Source organism: Trichechus manatus, unplaced genomic scaffold (assembly GCF_000243295.1).
Source record: "Trichechus manatus latirostris isolate Lorelei unplaced genomic scaffold, TriManLat1.0 scaffold00067, whole genome shotgun sequence".
NCBI lineage: Eukaryota > Metazoa > Chordata > Mammalia > Sirenia > Trichechidae > Trichechus > Trichechus manatus.
The window spans coordinates 1403892-1424007 of record NW_004444003.1 but is presented as its reverse complement, the minus strand read 5'-3'; the positions used below and the strand labels follow the sequence as shown (position 1 = coordinate 1424007).

Sequence of the window (20116 nt, the reverse complement as noted above, 5' to 3'; positions counted from 1 at the left end):
TCTCTAGGATATATTCCTAGGAGTAGGATTGCATTTTGTAGTGCTTTCTTTTGTGGTGCTGGAGTTTTCTTTGTTCCTGTTACTCTCCTGTGCTGAGTTCCTTTTGTTTGTGGATATTTTTTTCATTTCTTTTGTTTTTGTAGGTTTTGTTTTTACTGAGACTTTGTTTTTCTTCTTTATTTTGATGAGTAGGTCTGTTAACTTTCTTTGCGGTTACCTTGAAATTTACTCTTATCTTCCTAGATTTGAACCAGTCTATTATTACTTGGTATCACCTTGCCTTCCTCTCCATTAGAAGTTTCTATACCTACACTGTTTATTCCCTCTTCTATTGTTCTGATGCTCTTGTCATTTACAGATTAACCTCTTTTGTTCCCTGTTGTAATTCTTTTGGTTTTTCATAGTCCTTAAGAGTTCATTTCCTAGGTTGGTATCTGGCTAATACAATCCCGTGTCCTATATTCAGCCTGTGGGCTGATGTTTGTTCTCAGATCGAAGGACTCCCTTTAATAAGTCTTGTAAGTTTGGTTTGGTTTTTACATAGTCTCTGAATTTCTGTTTATCTGGAAATGACCTAATTTCACCATCATATTTGAACGAGAGTTTTGCAGGATATATTATTCTTGGCAGGCAATTTTTTCTTTCAAGGTTTTATATGTCATCCCATTGCCTTCTTGCCTGCACTGTTTCTGCAGAATAATCTGAGCTTAGTCTTATTGTTTCTCCTCTGTATGTGACTTTTTGTTTTTCTTGAGCTGCTCTCAGGATTCTTTGTCCTTGGTTTGGGCGAGTGTGATTATGACATGCCTTGGTGATTTTCTTTTGGGGTCTATCCTATATCGGGTTCGTTGAGCTTCTTGGATGGTCAGCTTTTCATCTTTCATGATATTGGGGGAGTTTTCTGTCAGCAATTCTTCAATGATCCTCTTTTTCTGTTTACTCCCCCTGTTCGGGAACTCCGATCACTCACAGATTTTCGCTTTTGATTGTATCCCACATAATTCTCAGGGTTTCTTCATTTTTCTTCATTCTTGTTTCTGATTTTTCCTCAGAGTTGTATCCAAGTGTTTGTCTTCAGTTTCGCTGATCCTATCTTCCATCGTTTCAAACCTGCTCCTCAGCCCTTCTATGACACTGTCCATTTCTGAAATCTTGTTGTCTTTTGGATTTCTGATTGTTGTTTTTGTATGATTTCTAGTTGTGAATTTATTTTAGCATTTTGTTCCTGTATTATTTTGAATTCTTCCATTTTTTGTCTGTATTTTCCTGAATTTGTCTGTTTTTTCCTCATTTTTGTCTGGTTTTTGCTTCAACTCTCGGATAATTCTGAAAATTACAGATTTGAATTCCCTACCAGTTAGGTCTAGTGCCTTTTCTTCTACTGGAAGGTCATCTGGTGTTTTATTTTGGATACCTACTGGAACCACCCTGTCCTGTTTTTCTAAATGTTTTGATATTTTCTGTTGTCTTTGGGGCATTCAGTGGTTATTTTCCTCGTTTACTGATTGTAGATTTGTTTGTTTCGTCCTGCTTTTTTGTTTTATTTGGTTATGTCTGAGCAGGCAGGCTGCGCATTCTTTGTTGTTTGCTCATCTGGGCACGATACTTTTCACCTCCTTCTCCAATGGGCAGGGTGAGTCACTCAGGTATGGTACAGTAGGGCAGGTCCGGCTGAAGGGGAGTTGCTGGGATGGGTTGTTTGTGGCATGTACCAGGGCTGACAGTGCAGGGCAGGTTCCACTAGGCCATGCCTCTGCTGCTTGGGAGTGTGATGTTCAGTGCACGGTGCAGGTAGGCTGGAAGGAGGGGGTAGATTGTGATGTGTGGAGCTAAGATGGGTATGGGAAAGATGAGAGAGAGGAGAGGAACAGGGGCCAAAAACATACACACAAACAAAAAAGAGTGCTAAGGGAGCTTGCTATTGCAGTGGAGAGATGAGAGACTGAGAAATGGGGGAAAACAAAAATGAAAAAAAAAAAGGGTAAAAGAAAAAAATTAATAAATCAAGAAACTGGAAATGAAGAAAGACAAAAAAGAAACAAGAGATAGAAGAAAACAAAACAAAGAAACAAACAAAACAAAACAAACAAACAAAAAACAAGAAAAAAGAAATGCCCCCAGGGATGTCCCTGTGCGTCTGTGCAGAGTAAAGGGAGTAGCTTCCAAGCTGCACGGTACTGCCTGGCTAGAAGGGGCTCCCAAGCTGAGAAAAGAAAAAGAAGACAAACAAACAAATCAAAACAGAACAAATCAGAGCAAACAAACAAACAAAAAAGCCCTAGGGGTCCCACCAGCATGGCGGCATGGGCAAGGAAGCAGTTTAGCAGTGCAGCAGTGTTTCACAGCCTTTCAGGAAGAAGCAAAGATGGTGCACAGAGCCAGGTATTTGAGAGAAAGGAGGTGGAGGTGGTGAGAAGTGAGGAAGAAATCTAAAGAAGCGGAAAAAAGTAACACCAACAGCCAATAAAAGGCACTCAGGGAGCCGGCCAGTGTGGGCGGGTGGAATCCAAGCGACACTGGGGTGAAGCTGGTGCTTCCTGGCCAAGAGACTGTGGCTGCAGAAAGCAGAGGAGGAGGCTAAGTGGGGGTGAAGAAGGGTGGGGGGTGGGAAAGCCTATATTGCTGGTTACTGGTTGTTCTGTCTCCTGCTGGAAGCTCCGTGAAGCTGCTTTCTCATACCCCCGTTCGCTGATCACCGATAGAAGTCCAAGATGGAGGATCCGTGCTGCGGTAGCTGATAGGGGACCTCTGCATGTATCTCTCCTCGCTCTCCGTTCTTGGTCAGTTTCTTATTCCATTCAGTGCTTGGCTGAATTCCTTCTCTCTTCATTTGATGCTTAGGGTTTCAGGATTGATGTGTGACTCTGTTTGACTTAGTTCTTCTGATCTTTGCTGCAGAGGGATGGCGTGGTGCTTCTGACTATAGCGCCATGTTGCCCGGAAGTCCGCTCACTGCAGTTTTGATTTGCATCTCTCTGATGCCTAGAGATCATGGGCACTTTTTCATGTGTTTGTTGGCCACCTGAATGTCTTCTTTGGTAAAGTGTCTGTTCATGTCCTTTGCCTGTTTTTAAATTGGATTGTTTTTCTGTTGTTGAGTTATTGAAGTTTTCTAAATATTTTAGAGTTCAGATCCTTATCAGATATGTCATTTCCAAAGATTTTTTTTCCCAATCTGTAAGTTTTGTTTTTACTCTTTTGATAACGTTTTTTGATGAGAGTATTTAATTTTTAGGAGGTCTTCTGTTGCTTGTGCATTTGTAGTTGTGTTTGGTAATCTATTACTCAAAATAAATAGGTTCCATAGTTTTGTCCCTATATTATCTTCCAGAAACTTTACAGTTTTAGCTTTAACATTTAGGTCTTTGATCCATTTTGAGTTAGTTTTTGTGTATGGTGTTAGGTATAAGTCCTGTTTCATTTTTCTGCAAATGGATATCCAGTTTTGTCAGCACCATTTATTAAAGAGGCTGTTTCTTCCCCCACTGAATAAACTTTACCACTTGTTGAATATCCCCTGCCTATAGATGGATGGATTTACTTCTGGTTTCTCAACTCTATTCCATTGATCTCTGTGTCTGTCATTGAACCAGTATCAGGCTGTTTGATCACTGTGGCTGTATAATATGTTTTGAGGTCAGGGCCTCAAACTTTGTTTTTCTTCTTCAATATTACTTTGGCTATTTGGGGCCTCTTTCCTTTCTGTATAAAGTTGGTGATATGTTTTTCCATTTCAGTAAAGAATGTTGTTGGAATTTGGATCAGGATTGCATCATATCTATAGATCACTTTGGGTAATACTGACATTTTCATAATGTTAAGTCTTCCAATCTATGAGCATGGAATGTTTCTACTTAAGAAGGTCTCTTTTAGTTTCTTGGAGCAGTGTTTTACAGTTTTTAAACATTTACTTTAAGTAAAAGAGATTATCCATGATAATGTGGGTGGGCCTCATGCAATCAGTTAGAAGGCCTTAAGGGCAAAAACTGAGGTTTCCTGGAGAAGAAGAAATTCTGCCTCAAGACTGCAGTGCCAACTTCTGCTGAGTTCCATGCCCTACAGATTTCAGACTCAAGACTACAATGCCAACCCCGGCCATGTTCCAGACTGTCTCATGTCCTATAGATTTCTTACTTAAGATTGCAACATCAGCACCTGCCTGAGTTTCCAGCCTGCAGGCCTCTCCTATAGATTTCACACTTGCCAGCCTCTGCAGTCAGGTGAGCCAATTCCTCAGAATAAGTTTTATCAGGTACCCTGGTCTGTAGATGTAGAGTATAGAATATCCTTGTATTCTAATATTAGAGTGATAAAAGCATGAACGCAGTACTAAGGCAGACACTCTTTCTTTTTTTTTTTTCTGTTTCAAATATTTTTTTTTTATTGTACTTCAGGTGAAGGCTTACAGAACAAATAGTTTCTCATGAAACAGCAGTACACATACTGTTTTATGACATTGGTTAACAACCCCACAACATGTCAACCCTCTAACTTCTCAACCTTTTTTTTTTGTGAAAATATACATAGCCAAAGATACACCATTTCAAAAATTTCTACATGCACAGTTCAATGACATTGACTACGCTCTTCCAATTGTGCTGCTATTCTCACTTTAGATGAAGGCTTACAGAACAAAATAGTTTCTCATTTAACCGTAAGTACACGTTGCCCTATGACAATGGTTAACAACCTCACAACACATCAACACTATCCTTACGCAACCTTGGGTTCCCTATCACCAGCTTTCCAGTCCCCTTCTGCCTTCTGGCCCGTGTCCCTGGACTCTAAGGCAGACGCTCTTGCTTTACACTCCCAACATCAGTTAGATCCTGGTATGAATCAATTTGACCTGGGTTACCCAAGTCTGCTTAATAGAGCTTCATTCTCTGGGAAAAGTGGGCCTCCTTCCTGGCTGACAGGAAGTTTGTCAGCTTGCCCGTCTTTATTATACTCATTTCTGGTATCTACAACAACCTCAGCCTTTGGTTCACTCTTGATTTTATGCAGAATGAACATTTATTATTTGTCTGCAATAAAAGGATTAGAGGTGGAGTGTAACAACAAATACAAAGACTATGAAGATGTTAAAAGCAAAACAGAAAATAAAACAACCATTAAGAAAGGAGGATAGAAGCAATTTTACCAACTATGTTTCTTAAAAATAATCATTTTTATTGAGGGCACGTACAGCAATTAGCCAAATCACACTGTTGTAGCATACTAAACAAAAATGCAATTTTATGTTCTAAGATAATGTTAATTTATTAGATTACCCTCCAATGAACATGTAGGTTGAAATATGGAAATGCCCAAAAGAAATATAATGTGAGTCACTAATGTAACTTTAAATTTTCTAGTAGGTACTTTTAAAAAACCAGATGAAATGAATTTTAATAACATTTTATTTAATCTAATATCCAAAGGATTATCATCTCAACATGTAATCAATAAAAAAATATGAGATTTATCTTACATTATTTTTTTCATACCAAGTCTTGGAAATCTAGTGTGAATTTTATATTCCACAGCACGTTACAATTTGGACCAGCCACATTTCAAGTGCTCACTCAACAGCCCATATGGCTAGTGGCTACTGTATTGGACAGACCAGCTCTAGATGAATATAGTTAACTGTGACTTCATTTAAATGTAGCTCTTCTTAGTTGCCTAGAATCAACAGTCTGTAGGGGAAAGGGGATGACCTAAGTGTCCATTTCTGATATAACGAAACTTTCAAGTTCTTCAAAAGCCAACTTTTCCCCCACTACCATATTCTAAAAGGAACATAACACAAGGATCTCTATACAGAGAGCACAAAACTCCATAATGAAAAATAACTTGGACTGTGGTTTTACAGAAAATACAAACGCGACCTTCAAATTGCTATCTTTGGTTTTGACTCATGCTAAACACGAACACAAGCTCATACTTTGGTGAAGTGCTACAGTAAATCAACACAGAGCTCACTGAGTCTCTTGATATTAGTGAGTCTAGCTGGAAATATTAGGGAAGGATGTATCGGAAGAAAGACCTGGTGATCTGCTTCTGAAAAAACCAGCCATTGAAAACCCAATGGAGCACAGTTCTACTCATGGAGTCACCATGAGTCAGAATTGACTCAATGGCAAATGGTTAGTCTTCATAACAACTATTGCAAGCATTCTCTAATTTTGATTCTCATAATAACTCTGAGAGATTGACAGAGTTGGAATTGGTATTTTTACAGATGAGGAAGATGAGGCTCAGGGAAATTAAGTGATGTGCCCAGGATCACACAGGAATTGTACAGCCAGGCATCCAGTCTAGTGCAAGGGCAGTATCACGTATATTTGTGGAAAAGCTATACCTTTCACACTGATCAAAGCAAAACAAAGTGTTAAACACAGTGAAGCCTATTCTAAGTGATCCTGGGTGGTCATTTCAAATAGATGCTCCTTGGGCTTCCCCTTTGGAAGCATCTAGATCAGGAGTCACAAACATTTTCTGTAAAAGGCCAGACAGCACATATTTTCGTTTGCGGGGACATATGGTCTCTGTCACAACTACTCAACTCTGCCGTTGTAGTGCAAAAGTAGCCATAAACAATACAGAAAAAAATGCGTGTGCTGTATTCCGATAAAACTTTCTTTAAGGACACTTAAACTGGAATTTCATATAATTTTCATGTGTCACAAAATATCATTCATCACCATTTAAAAATGTAAAAATCATTCTTAGCTTGCTGGCCATAGTTTGCCAACCCTGATTTAGATGAAAAACTCTTAAAGGGATTTACAAATTGCTATTTCTGGCCATTAAACAGTTTGGAATTGGAGTTAATTTACCTCAAAAGTGGAGAATTTAAACTGTGAAAGTAATTGTCATATTTGAAATAATCATAAATAGCAGCTAATTTGTAAATAGTGTTGTATACTTAAGATGCCTTCCTTTTTTTTTTTTCCCCTGATCTGATGATACTACCTTTGGAACTTTATATTTAACTAAAGTATTTTAATTTCTGCTTAGACAATGACATTATTGATTAAATATAAGAATAGTTAAAAAAAAAAAAAAGCCTTATGAAATATGTAGGCTTCTATTATCGTTATGAGTCGGAATCGACTCAATGGCAATGGGTTTGGTTTTTGGTATTATGTTTAGTTTAAGTTAAAGAACATATGATTCTATCCAATCTTAAAGATAAAGTTTCAGTAAATACATTTTAACTGATTTGATTATTTTCAAGTGACTATCCAAATATTGGCTTTTTTCTGCACACATACTACTTATTAAAGTCAGGAATCTGGCAGCTAAATTTTTCACAGTAGATGCTAAATTAAAAGGACCATTTAAATGGACATAGATCAACTACACAATGAAGGTTCTCAATGGAGAAAGGCTCAATGGGGTTACATATTTTTACACAAATAACATGGTCTAATCTGTTTTCCAACCATGCTCTCCCCTCCCCTGGTATTTTCGTAAGTGCACTGTATCAATTTTTTTCACATGCTGCTGTAAAAAAATTAGCATAGCGTGCTTACAAAAATACCTGGGGCGGGGAGGGGAGAAGGAGGAGGGCTTGGTTAGCAAACAAATATAGAAAGTGCATTATTTGTGTAAAAATATGATATTTCCTGAGAGGATACAGAGAATCAGCTAATCTTTATGCATGGCCCAACAGTTTTAAGTTCTGATTGGGTTATTTGAAGACTGGTATTTTGAAGTTTAACTTTCATGGGACTGAAAACCAAAGGAGTCTAGGAAACAATGTACTATAAAAATCCCAAGCACAGACATGCACTCCCATCTTGTTATTATTAATGTAAGCTAGTAAAACTTTCTGGAGAGCAATCTGGAGATAACGTTTTAAAAGCTTTAAATTTTTGCATATTTTTTAATGCAGTAATTCCACTTTCAAAATCTTATCCTAAGGAAATAATCATGCATGTGCACAAAGATTTATCTACAAAATATTCATCACAGCATTGGTTAGAACAATAAAATTTTCTTCTAAGTGCAGAGGATTGATCATCCAAATTATGATACAGTAACAGAATACTATGCACTCGTCTCACTGAAACTGATACTTCAGGGTAATAATTAATGATATGGATAGATGTTCATGTAAATACGTATAATCCCATTTCAGTCAAATGTGTATGTTTTCATGGGCAGCCTCTAACGTGGCCTCCAGTGATCCCTACCCTCCTACTGTTCACACCCTTGTACAGTCCACTCCCACTCTACCAGGACTGGTCTGTGTAGCCAACAGCATACAGCAGAAGTGATGGTCTGCCACTTCCAACTGGGTTATAAAAGACTGTGGTTTCCACTTTGAGCATTTGTGCTTTCTTTTTCTAAGATCACTCCCCTCTGGGGACGCAAGCTGCCATCTTGTGAGCAGCCTACAGAGAGGCCAATGTGGTAAGCAACAGAAGCCTCTGGCCAACAGCCAGCGAGGAGCTGAGTGAGGCCTGCCAACAACCAGTTTGGAAACGCAGTCAGTTGAACCTTGAGATGACAGGTTGACTGCAACCTTGTCAGAGACCAGAGCCAGAACCATCCGCTAAGCCGTGTCTGGATTCCTGACCCTCAGAAACTGTGAGATGGTAAATGGTTATTGTTTTAAGCTGCTAAGTTTTAGGGTAGTTTGTTCTGTAGCAATAGATAACTAATACATCTGTGTACAGAGAAATGTCTGGAAGGATACAAGTCGAAATACTATCAGTGGTTATCTTTAGGTGGTGGGTTATTTTTATTCTCAGTTTTTGTAGGATATTGGGAAATGTTTTTCCTTTTACAAAAAACAGAAGAAGAAAACCATATGACCAATAGGGATTGCATGACCTTCTAAAGAATGAAAGGATGAAGATTACAAGAGCTAACTTGAGTCCCTAATACTCTTGACATGTTCTTCTCAAGTAAATTATGTTAAATGTGCAAAATAACAAACTCTAAAGAGAGTGCCTGAATGCCTGAACAGCACAGAGGAGTAAGCTTCACCCACAGAAACCATTCAACACACTGTGACCAGCAGCATTTAGTAACTTCAAGTAAAGGAGATTTCCATAGGCTTCTTAAAGGAAAATCAATCAGTAGGAAGCCATCTGTTAATAGATTGGCACAAAACGCTAGCTTACCCAGTCTCTGGTCAAACCGCCATGCTGCGACGTAGGCATTGTGCCTCAGACTGCTCTGTGTGGCCAGCGGCACGGTGACATAGATGGGCCCATCTACCAGCACCGGCGTCCCATCACTGCTGAGCAAGTGGACACTGACAGCTGTGACCGGGGTCAGGTCATACCTCGTGCTGTTTCCTGGAAGTAAGAGGCATCCTCTATCATATGCATACAGAGAACCTACAGGGGCTGGGAACCGTTTGCAAAAAATAATAGCTACCATTTACTGGGTACCTCCTATATGCACTTTGCATATATAATCCTCACCACAACCTTATAAGGTAGGTATCATGGATTGAATTGTGTCCCCCCAAAATATGTGTCAACTTGGCTAGGCCGTGATTCCCAGTATTGTGTGCTTATCTTCCATTTTTGTGACCTGATGTAATTATCCTCCATTTTGTGGTGTGTTGTAAATCCTAACCTCTATATGGTAATATGTTAATGAGGCAGGATCAGTGTGGGGTGTATCTTGAGTCACAGCCTTACAAGAGGGTGTGGCTCAAGTCACACCCTTACTCAAGTCACATCTTTGCTTGAATCACACCTTCTATCTTATAAGAGATAAACAGACAGAGAAGCAAGCAGAGCATAGATGGACCTCACTACCACCAAGAATGAAGAGCTGGGAGCAAAGTGCATCCTTTGGATCTGAGGTTCCAGCACTGAGAACCTTCTAGACCAGGGAAAGATTGATGCCAAGCCACAAGGAGATCTCCAAGGAACACAGGGCCCACAGATGCTGAAAGGAGACAAGTACCTTCCCCTAGAGCCAACAGAGAGAGAAAGCCTTCCCCTAGAGGCAGCAACCTGAATTCGGACTTCTAGCCTCCTAAACCGTGAGAGAATAAATTTCTGTTTGTTAAAGCCATCCACTTGTGGCATTTCTGTTATAGCAACACTAGATAACTAAGACAGTAGGTAAAGTCCCCATTTTATACATAAAGAAACTGAGGCCCAGAGAAGGTAACTAAAGGTAGCTGGCCTAAGGATACACATTAGCTAGTGGCAGAAGTGGGATTCTAGCTCAGGTTTGCTGATTCTATTTACTATGCTTTGCTTTCAAAAAGGGACTCAAAAGGAAAGAACTTGTCTATAATGTGAGAGGAAAGTGTATGTGGAAATCCCTGAAAATAACTTCCACATAAAGTGAGCCCCATGCACATGTTAATTACTTGGCAGGTCACTATAATGAGATCAGATATTTTAAATTCAAGACTGCTTTTTTTTTTTTTTTTTAAATTGGAAATTTCTTCAAGGACTGCTTCAAAATACCAACTTACTTCTGCAAAAAAAAAAATGCTATTGAAAAACTGGACTTGAAATATTTATGAGTTATTTTAGTTGCCACTGTTATTTTGATCTGTTTAAAAGGAATTTAATATACCAGTTATTCTCCATTAGAAGGCTTTTATCCAAGCCAACGCTTTAATGACTGTCTACAGATAAATTAGGGAATGCTTATGAGAATGATATTTATACACTTAAGCAATCCATTTTAGATTTCACTCTCCAGTGAAATATAAAATCACACAAATGTAATCTGTCATAATTTTAAATCTTTCTTTGAACACAATGAAGAAAACAGTGATAAGAAGTTTTTAAGCTACACCAGAACACAATCTGTAAGATTTCATATTCGGCTACTTACCTACCCACCTGGGCTAATGCAAATCTCCAATTAGGACTGAATTTAAACATTTAAAGCAAACCTAGTAAATTTTAGAATTTTAACAATGAGTATAGCTACACCCTTCACAGAGTAATTTCCATATGGCTAATGACAGCACTACCTTTTACATTTATACCAATCTCTGTTTTTCAATGAAGAGAAAGGCATGGGAATGGAGATTCCAGCAAAAGGTCCAACTTGGAATCATAGATTCAAGTTTAGAAATCTTTTAGTCTGGCCATTTCATTTTAGGGTACAGAGAACCTATATCAGAAAGCTGTTTAGCTTTGTATTCTAATATCAACTTTTCTGGACTTCAGGAAAATTTCACACATTTGTCATTTTATTGACTCCTATCTTCCTGAAGTTACCTGTTGCTAGGTGCCATCGAACTGGTTCCGACTCACAGCATCCTATGTACAACAGAACGAAACACTACCCGGTCCTGGGCTGTCTTCATAATCATTGCTATGTTTGAGCCCATTGTTGCAGACACTGTGTCAACCTATCTCGTCGAGGGTCTTCCTTTTTTTTCACTGACCCTCTAGTTTCTTTAAAACCCCTTGGGAACGTCATAGACTAGTTCTGTGCTTTCTTAGCAACCAGAGTGGAGAGTGAGATGTTAGGAAGGCGCAGGGTCTTTGGCCTGAGTGTGTGGCAGGGGCACCTAATATGACAGCAGGAAGCTACGGGGCAGGAAGTGGCTGAAATCTCCACGTATCTATATGTCTGTATCTATAACTCTGGAACCTATCCTCTAAACCAGGTACAACTCCTCTTGTGAAACTCCAAGAAAACCACCCTTTGGAGAACTTTCCAATTGCCTTTGTTGTCTCCGTTCACCTTTGTTAAACTCCAGTTATGACCAGTCATCTTGCAAAGACATGTTTTGTCCAGGCTCTCACTCTACACTGAAATCTCTTTGATGCCTTTTATAAAACAGGATGCAAATAATTGTATAAAAGAGAAGCTGTAAAAAATGTGAAACTGGAGAGTAGTACTTAGCTGATTAGCTACTAGGGGCAGTACATTAAACAGAAGCACATGAGCCGAAGCCTGTGTGTGTGTGTGTGTGTGTGTCTGTGTGTCTGTGTGTGTCTGTGTGTGTCTGTGTGTGTCTGTGTCTATGTGTGTGTCTGTGTCTGTGTGTCTGTGTGTCTGTCTGTGTGTCTGTGTGTGTCTGTGTGTCTGTGTGTGTCTGTGTGTCTGTGTGTGTGTCTGTGTGTGTCTGTGTGTCTGTGTGTCTGTGTGTGTGTGTCCATGCCACGGTGAAGGCCTTTCCTGCAGGACTCAAAGAAGGGCTGACGGTTTCTAGGTCAATTTACCAGTTGCTGGAGAGGAAAAATAGTTTAAGGTAACCTTCAAAAGACCTCCTCTCTTCCCTCTGAAATACCAGAGTGATTCTAAAATATAAGGAACGCTTCTAAAATCAATAGTCCTGTGTCTTTGTGTTCTTTTTCCTCTAGTCTTCTCCAATTTCATAATTTATTCAACAGCTATTGGAAGTGGGGCACAGAAACATTAATGAGCTCCAAGGAATGAGGCAGACCCTTCAAGTACAGGGTTTTATGACTCTGTACCATTTCACTGGGAAGACTAGATGGAGGTTTTATGATGGTCTCAGATTGTACTTCATCATGCTCCCAGATAACAATTCTTCTCTCAGGCCTGCATTTTCAAAGTAAAATTCAACATTTTTTTTCAATAATGCTTACTTAAGATGACTCCTATGCATCTGTACGGTGGCGAATTGCTTACATATTGCATCCTCAACATATAAAACTTAAAGGAAGAAGAAACATTTCTGAAAACAGGGACCAGAGAGGAAAGAGAAGTAAATAACAAATCAACAGGTCACCTTAATCCCTAACCAGAAATTTATTAACATTCTACAAAGTGGATCAGATGTTACAGGACAGAAAACTTTTTCAGAATAATCAGCTCATGTAAAGCATTAGAAAATTAAGTGAAGTTAAATAAAAGCATACCTGGGAAATGCAATAACTTATTTACCCAGGAAGATTTAACCCAGAATGGCCCCTGATTTTCAATTTTATGTCGTGACTAGTCTGAAGTATGGGAAAAGGAAAAGGGGAGACATGAAAACATCTCAGGGCTCCAGAATCCTGGGCACTCCCCATTTACCAGAAGGATTGGAGACCCTTTAAGTTCCAAGAAGGAGCCCTGGTGGTGCAGTGGTTAAGCGCTCAGCTGCCAACCAAAAGGTCGGCTGTTTGAACCCACCAGCTGATCCAAGGGAGAAAGATATGATAGTCTGCTTCCATAAAGATTACAGCCTTGGAAACCCCATCGGGCAGTTTTACTCTGTCCTATAGGGTCGTTATGAATCAGAACTGACTCAATGGTAACGGGTTTAAGTTCCAAGTGCCCTGTGAACTACATTGTTGGATATGAATGGAGATTCACAGTCTTCTTCTGATAAGGCATTATTACACATATTTTGGCTAATGGCTTTTAATGACTAAGCTGCCTTACAGATATGTCAGAAGGGAATTAAAAATCAACACACAAAGCCTGACCACTCTTCCAAGTTAAGGCAGAGAAAGAGAAAGCAAGGAGAAAGGAGAGATGTGAGAGAAGATGGAGGGACACAGACTGTCAAGAGCAGAAGCTCACCACTCTAAATGCTGGGATCACTAGCCTACCCATCTCCCAGCTCCCCTCCCTGCTGTGACCCGGGGTGGGTGGGGCTGTGCATCTGTGCGCCTGCAGCTGCTGCTCCCCCTACCACAAGGTCGGGGAAGTGGGACGGGGAAGTGGGACGTGGCAGAGGACAGAGGGCAGGAAATCCATAACTTTGATCTTATACTATTTTTAAAAATACAATTTCAATGATAAGAATTTCTCTGAATTGAATATATTTAGTCCAACAAAGGAGAGCTCAGATAAGATGCTCTTCCAAATCATGGGTAAACCTCTTCCAAGGCATTTGGTAACAGCAGAAAGTCTCAAGGTGACAAATTCACTACAGTTCAACCACTACAGTGCTACAGACAAACTCCTTAAGTGCTCTGCTATAAGGTACCACGGTTTCCTTGAACTTAAACTTGTAAAGAGTTCCCCTTGTGTAACTTCTGTCCGGTTTTCCCGTTTAGTACTAACATTCCAGCCACATATAAAGATTAAAACACAGAAGCCCCAGTTCGAAAGAAGAGTCTCAAATTACCTGTTCCATTTCCATCTAATCCTCGCAAATAAGGAAAACTGTCCACTTCTGAGGGGGAGCTGGCAGCCGTGAGAAAGGCAGTCAGGTCACTGTAGCTGGTGTTCTCCGGCAACCTCAGAGCTCTTCTCTGGAAATGAACGCGAGGCTGTGGCCGGGCACCTGCAGAAATTAACCTCTGAGTTACCTCCTGAGGGAGCAGTTTCTGTTTTTAGAAAATGGAAACCAGGAAGGAAGTGCCTCTCGAAGGTCTCCAAGCACCCCTCCCCCACCTCCACTCCTTCCCACACCTCCTCCCCATCCCCCCATTCATGCCCAGATGCAAAGATGTGACAACATGCTATTATGTGGATATAAATAATAGCCCATTGTCAGATTTGTTTTTACACAGGATGCTGTTTCATTTTTTAACAAAAAGCTTTCCGAGTTCTATTTGTGAGCAGTCTTTTCACTGCACAGTATTTGCCTATGGAGAAGGGTAACATTCTGGAAAAGAAAATCCATGTAGATGAAACAGGTAGATGACAATCAATCTCTTTACACAAACAATTGCTGCAAGAGACACCCTTTGATACTGTTACAAACACATCCTTCATCTTCCTGGTAAAATCTAGTTTAACTCCACAGACCAAACTGAAACAGAATAAGGAAATTAGATGCTCAGCCTTGAAGATTTGCAAACAAGAACCCAACAGTAATTAACCCCACTCTTTCTGCGGAAGCTGCCATGCGGCCTCCAATCTCTTCTGGTGGGTGTATCCTACTCATGACAGATTATGATGCAGATTTTATGATGAGACTTCTGAAACTGAGCATCCTTCACCAAACTCAATTCCCTTGCACAGAAGGACGGGTTCAGCCAACAGGCCCCAACTACGTTGTCATACTATCAGCAGTTTAACTTTGTTCCAGATGTTGTTTGGAGTGTAAAACCTGAACCTGTTTTTACCTGATGCCGTGGTGACAGTCACGAGATGTAAAGGTACTAAGTGATCTTGCACAAACCCAGTAAAGCACCACTAAGGCAAAGATCAACAGAAATGAGAGTTATATAATTTTTCTAGATTAAAATACGGTGATTCCTCAAAAGCGATGGTCTGACCTGGCATTTTGGCCATTGTGCAACCTGTCCCAGGTTTGTAGTTGACCCCACTTCCCCTGTGCTTGGCTGGGGGCTCCTTATCCCCAACCCACAGCCATCTTAGTGCAACTATCCTGCCCAGAGTTAGTCGTCTTTATACTACTCCAGGGCCCTCTGAACTCTGGATCAGAGAATTTTAAGGGGGAACTAATGGAGCAGTGGTTAAGCGCTCAGCTGCTAAGCAAAAGATTGGTGGCTCAAACCTATTAGCCACTCTGCGGCAGTAAGATATGGCAGTCTGCTTCCATAAAGATTACAGCCTTGGAAACCCTACAGGACAGTTCTACTCTGTCCTATAGGGTCGCTATGAGTCGGAATTGACTTGACGGCAATGGGTATAATGGGTAAGCCTATCTAGTGGAGTCCCTGGGTGGCACAAACGGTTAAGCACTAGACTACTAATCTAACAGTTGTTAGTTCAAACCTACCCAGAAGCGCGTCAGAAGAAAGGCCGGGTGATCGGCTTCCGAAAGATCACAGCCTTGAAAACTCTTGGAGTGCAGCTCTGTTCTGCACACATGGGGTCACCATGAGTCAAAAGTGACTTGACTGTAACTGGTAAGCCTATCTAGAAGTGTTGTAGAATAAGTGAGATTTAGAACCCAGAGGAAGTTGGGGGACCAACTAGTCCAATTCTCTTTTCCTACAAGTGAGGTCACAGAAGCCCAAAAGACTTACTACCAACAGAGGACTTAGGTCCATCCATATACATCTTTTATCTTTCTCTTAGCTGTCTTCTTTTCCTTTGATTTTACAGAATGTCTGATATCTTCTGTCATCTCCTCAGTCTGCAGAGAGTTCAAACTCCTCAGGCTCACCATGAGAATGCTCTACGCCCTGATAGGAGCAGTTTGCTCCCCCCAATTCCCTTCTTCACTTGGCTCTGCATGCTGCTTGCTGACTTTGTTCTCCTTTTCCATACTGCCTTCTGAGCTTGAAAGTCAAAGTCAACCTTTCCTTCTTCATCTCCTCACCTGCAACTACATAACAACAGTCATTGCTTCTATTCATTTTCCCCCTAGTGGTGGTGAACTTTCTGAGACTGTGTTCCCCACTGTTTTCCAGTCTAAACAATGTGCCTGATGTTACTCAGTTGTATGCCCCTGGGCAGGGCCTGTGTTCCACACAGTGGAGAAAGCAGAAGCCAAGAGAAGCCAAGAAGTCTGCTCACAGGAAAAAACAATGGCATGTCTAAGATGCCACAGGGCAAAGAGGTAGCTTGTCCTCATGAGGGTCAAGGCAGAAAGGAGAATCCAGGATGGTACAATTCTTTGTATCCCGGAAGAGGTTGGAACACCTGAGCCCTTACAGGTGAGATGGGAAGGTTGCTATCTTTGTCAAGGCTCCTTTGGGAAAGGCTCCATTTTGGGAAAGGAACCAAAACTTACTCGAACTACACCAAGGAAAAAGAAGGTTGTTGAAAGATGATGGGGGAATCATACTGAAGGATAAGCAGCTCAGCTAGGCCTACCAGTTGACTGGCCCAGGAGCCAGAGCCATGAGCTAAGGCTGCTCCTCCCATCTCTTAGGGACCACTGAGTTGCCTGATCCCCAAGTCTCTCCCTTTAGTGCCTTGTCTCATTCTCTAGCATATCTTACATTTTGGTGGGAGATGCTTACCTCCTCCGCTCTCTACCTCCTCACCCTGCTGTACCTCAATTTGATCACTGGTCAGACCTCTGGGGTCTATCTGTTGTGGCTAAGGGATCAGGCACGCAGGGGCTATGGCTGGGACAGGTTTACTAGAAAGGGATGTGGTTGGTATAGCTGATTTAATGCGCACTGTGACTGGCACTACACAGACACCTGTCTGCTGACCAAGCACACATGCTTCCCACCACGGAGGACAGGCAAAACCAATGCTTGGTGAAATGATCACAGAAACATCTGAAGTATGAAGTAGGCAAATATATAGATACCAAGCTTATTAGTGGTTACCAATGATGGGAGGGAGGGGGGAAAGGACAGTCACTGATTAGGGGGCACTGGGTTTCTGTTAATGATGGTAGACTATGAAAAACGATAGTGGTGATGGCTGTACAATATGTGGAACATAATCAATGTCACTGACTTGTGTACGCAAAAAATTGTTGAAGCAGTAAAAATTTTACATATGTATTTCTAACAAATTAAAAAAGAAAAGAAACATCTCAAGAATTTAAGGGTATAAGCTATTCTAAGCCACAGTGTGAATAAAATCTATGCACAGAGCATTGTGGGGTGGGGGAGTCGGGAGAAGCAGTTATGTTCCTAAACCTATCTTCAAGTATTAAGACTACTAAATATCACACACTTCAGAAGGGGATATGATTGGGTGGGGATGGAAAGACCAAAAGTGGACAAGCCTCTCAGGGTTTCTGGAGGCCCCCCTCTCACATTCCCCATAGCAGCTGTTTCAACTTCTGCTCTCAAACTTAGGGCTGCATCCCCATCCCCAAAATGCTCAGCCTCTACTTTACTGAAATTACTACGGCCACCACTTCCTCTCTCTGCACTTCAAAACTTGCTTCTTCCCTCTTCTCTTTGGCACTTCAGTCTCTTAGGAGAAAAAAGGCCCTACTTTCTTCCAAGGTCAACCCAAGACTCTATCCTAAATTTTGTTTGTTTATATTTCAAGACTTGGCTCAACCAACTCTTCTTGCCTTTATCAACAACCTCTTTCTTTACAGGCTTTTCCTCCCTAGCCAACAAATACACTGATTTTTTCTCCATCTAGAAAAATAACAATGAAACATCACTTTAACTCTGTTATCCCCATAAGCAAATGCCTTTTCTTCTTCTACCCAAACCGTTGTGAATCTGGCGTCTACCCACAACACACATTGCCTTTTGAAATGTCAACTGACTGTATAATCTGCAAACCCCATGACCATTTCTCAGTCTTCATTCTCGTTGACCTCTTCACAATGGTCAACACTGTTCACCACCCCTGCTCACGAACCCTTTCCTTCTTGGCATTCACGGTCCCGCTCTGATTCTCTGCAGAGACTGTATGATTTTTCCTTTTGGAGGTGTTCATTTCCCTCCTCCAGCCTCCGAATGAAACAGTTCCTAAAGGGCTGCCATCAATTGCCTCTGCTGTATCTGTACTCTCTTTCTTGATCCCGACCACTGCCACAACCTCATCTGTCACCTTCCTCTTCAGCTCTGAATGCTCTTCCAAACTCCATGCCTACATTTTCCTCTGCCTTCTACACATCGCTACCTGGATGCCCATCTGACACTCCAAAATCATTATCTACTGTCTCTCCCACTTAGTAATATCTCATGATTCCTATAGATGGTGTCCCATTCTCCCCAACATCCAGGTCTGATTCTAGGTCACCATCTTTATTTTTTTTTCCAGGGGCTAATTTTTTTTAATTATAGTTTAGATGAAGGTTTACAGAACAGATAGTTTCTCATTAAACAGTTAGTACACACATTGTTTTATGACAATGGTTAACAACCCCACGACATGTCAACACTGTCCCTTCTCAACTGTGGGTTCCCTATTGCCAGCTTTCCTGTCCCCTCCTGCCTTCTAGTCCTTGTCCCTGGACTGCTGTGCCTCATTAGTCCCGTTTTGTTTTATGAGGCTGTCCAATCCTCGGCTGAATGGTGAACTTCACGAGTGACTTCACCACTGAGCTAAAAGGGTGTCTGGGGGCCATACTTTTGGGGTTTCTCCCATCTCTGTCATGCCAGTAAGTCTGGTCTTTTTTTGTCAGTTAGAATTTTGTTCTACAGTTTTCTCCAGTTCTCTCCAGAACCCTCTGTTGTGATCCCAGTCAGAGCATTCAGTAGTGGTAGCTGGGCACCATCTAGTTGTACTGGACTCAGTCTGGTGGAGGCCGTGGTAGCTGTGGTCCACTAGTCCTCTGGACTAATCTTTCCCTTGTATCATGTTTTCTTCATTCTCCCTTGCTTCCAAAGGGATGAGACCAGTGGAGTATCTTAGATGGCTGCTCACAGGCTTTTTAAGACCCCAGACGCTACTCACCAAGGTAGAACGTAGAACATTATCTTTATAAACTGTGTTATGTTAACTGAGCTCGCTGTTCCCTGAGACCATGGTCCCCACACTCCTCCGCCCAGCAATTCAGTCCCTCAGGGAGTTTGGATGTGTCTAAGGCGCGTCCATGACTTTGCCTTGGTCAAGTTGTGCTGGCTTCCCCAGTATTGTGTACTGTCCTTACCCTTCACCAAAGTTACCACTTATCTATTGTCTATTTAGTATTCCCCCCCACCCGACCCCTAGCATCCCTCGTAACCAACAAAGAGTGTTTCTTTTTGTGTGTAAACTTTTTCATGAGTTTTTACAGTAGAGGTCTCAGACAATATTTGTCCTATTGTGACTGACTTATTTCACTCAGCATAATGCCCTCCAGTTTCATCCATGTTATGAGATGCTTCACAGATTCATCACTGTTCTTTATCGTTGCATAATACTCCATTGTGTGTATGTACCATAGTTTGTTTATCCATTCATCTGTTAATGGACACCTAGGTTGTTTCCATCTTTTTGCTATTGTGAACAATGCTGCAATGAACATTGGTGTGCATACATCTATTCGTGTGATGGCTCTTACTTCTTTAGGATATATCCCCAGGAGTGGGATTGCTGGATCATATGGTATTTCTATTTCTAGTTTTCTAAGGAAGTGCCATATCATTTTCCAAAATGGTTGTATCATTATGCATTCCCACCAGCAGTGCATTAGAGTTCCAGTGTCCCCACAGCCTCTCCAACATTTGTTATTTCCAGTGTTTTTGATTCGTGCTAGTAATGCCCAGGTGAGATGGTATCTTATTGTGCTTTTAACTTGTATTTCTCTAAGGGCTAGTGATTGCGAGCATTTACTCATGTGTCTGTTGGCTGCTTGAATGTCTTCTTTGGTGAAGTGTCTGTTCATTTCCTTTGCCCATTTTTTAATTGGATTATTTGTCTTTTTGCTGTAGAGGTGTTAGATTTTATG

The 20116-nt window shown here is 41.0% G+C and overlaps 1 protein-coding gene across 1 annotated transcript in view; it reads right to left on the bottom strand.

The window, feature by feature from the left end:
* Positions 1-20116, bottom strand: part of FAM171A1 (family with sequence similarity 171 member A1) — an 83510-nt gene that overhangs the window by 27221 nt on the left and 36173 nt on the right. Inside the window, exons 3-4 of the mRNA XM_004379664.3 lie at positions 14021-14179; positions 9123-9299 (exon numbers count right to left, since the gene is read on the bottom strand). Of these exons, the coding sequence (XP_004379721.1) occupies positions 9123-9299; positions 14021-14179 (336 nt within the window). The remainder of the gene's footprint in view (positions 1-9122; positions 9300-14020; positions 14180-20116) is intronic.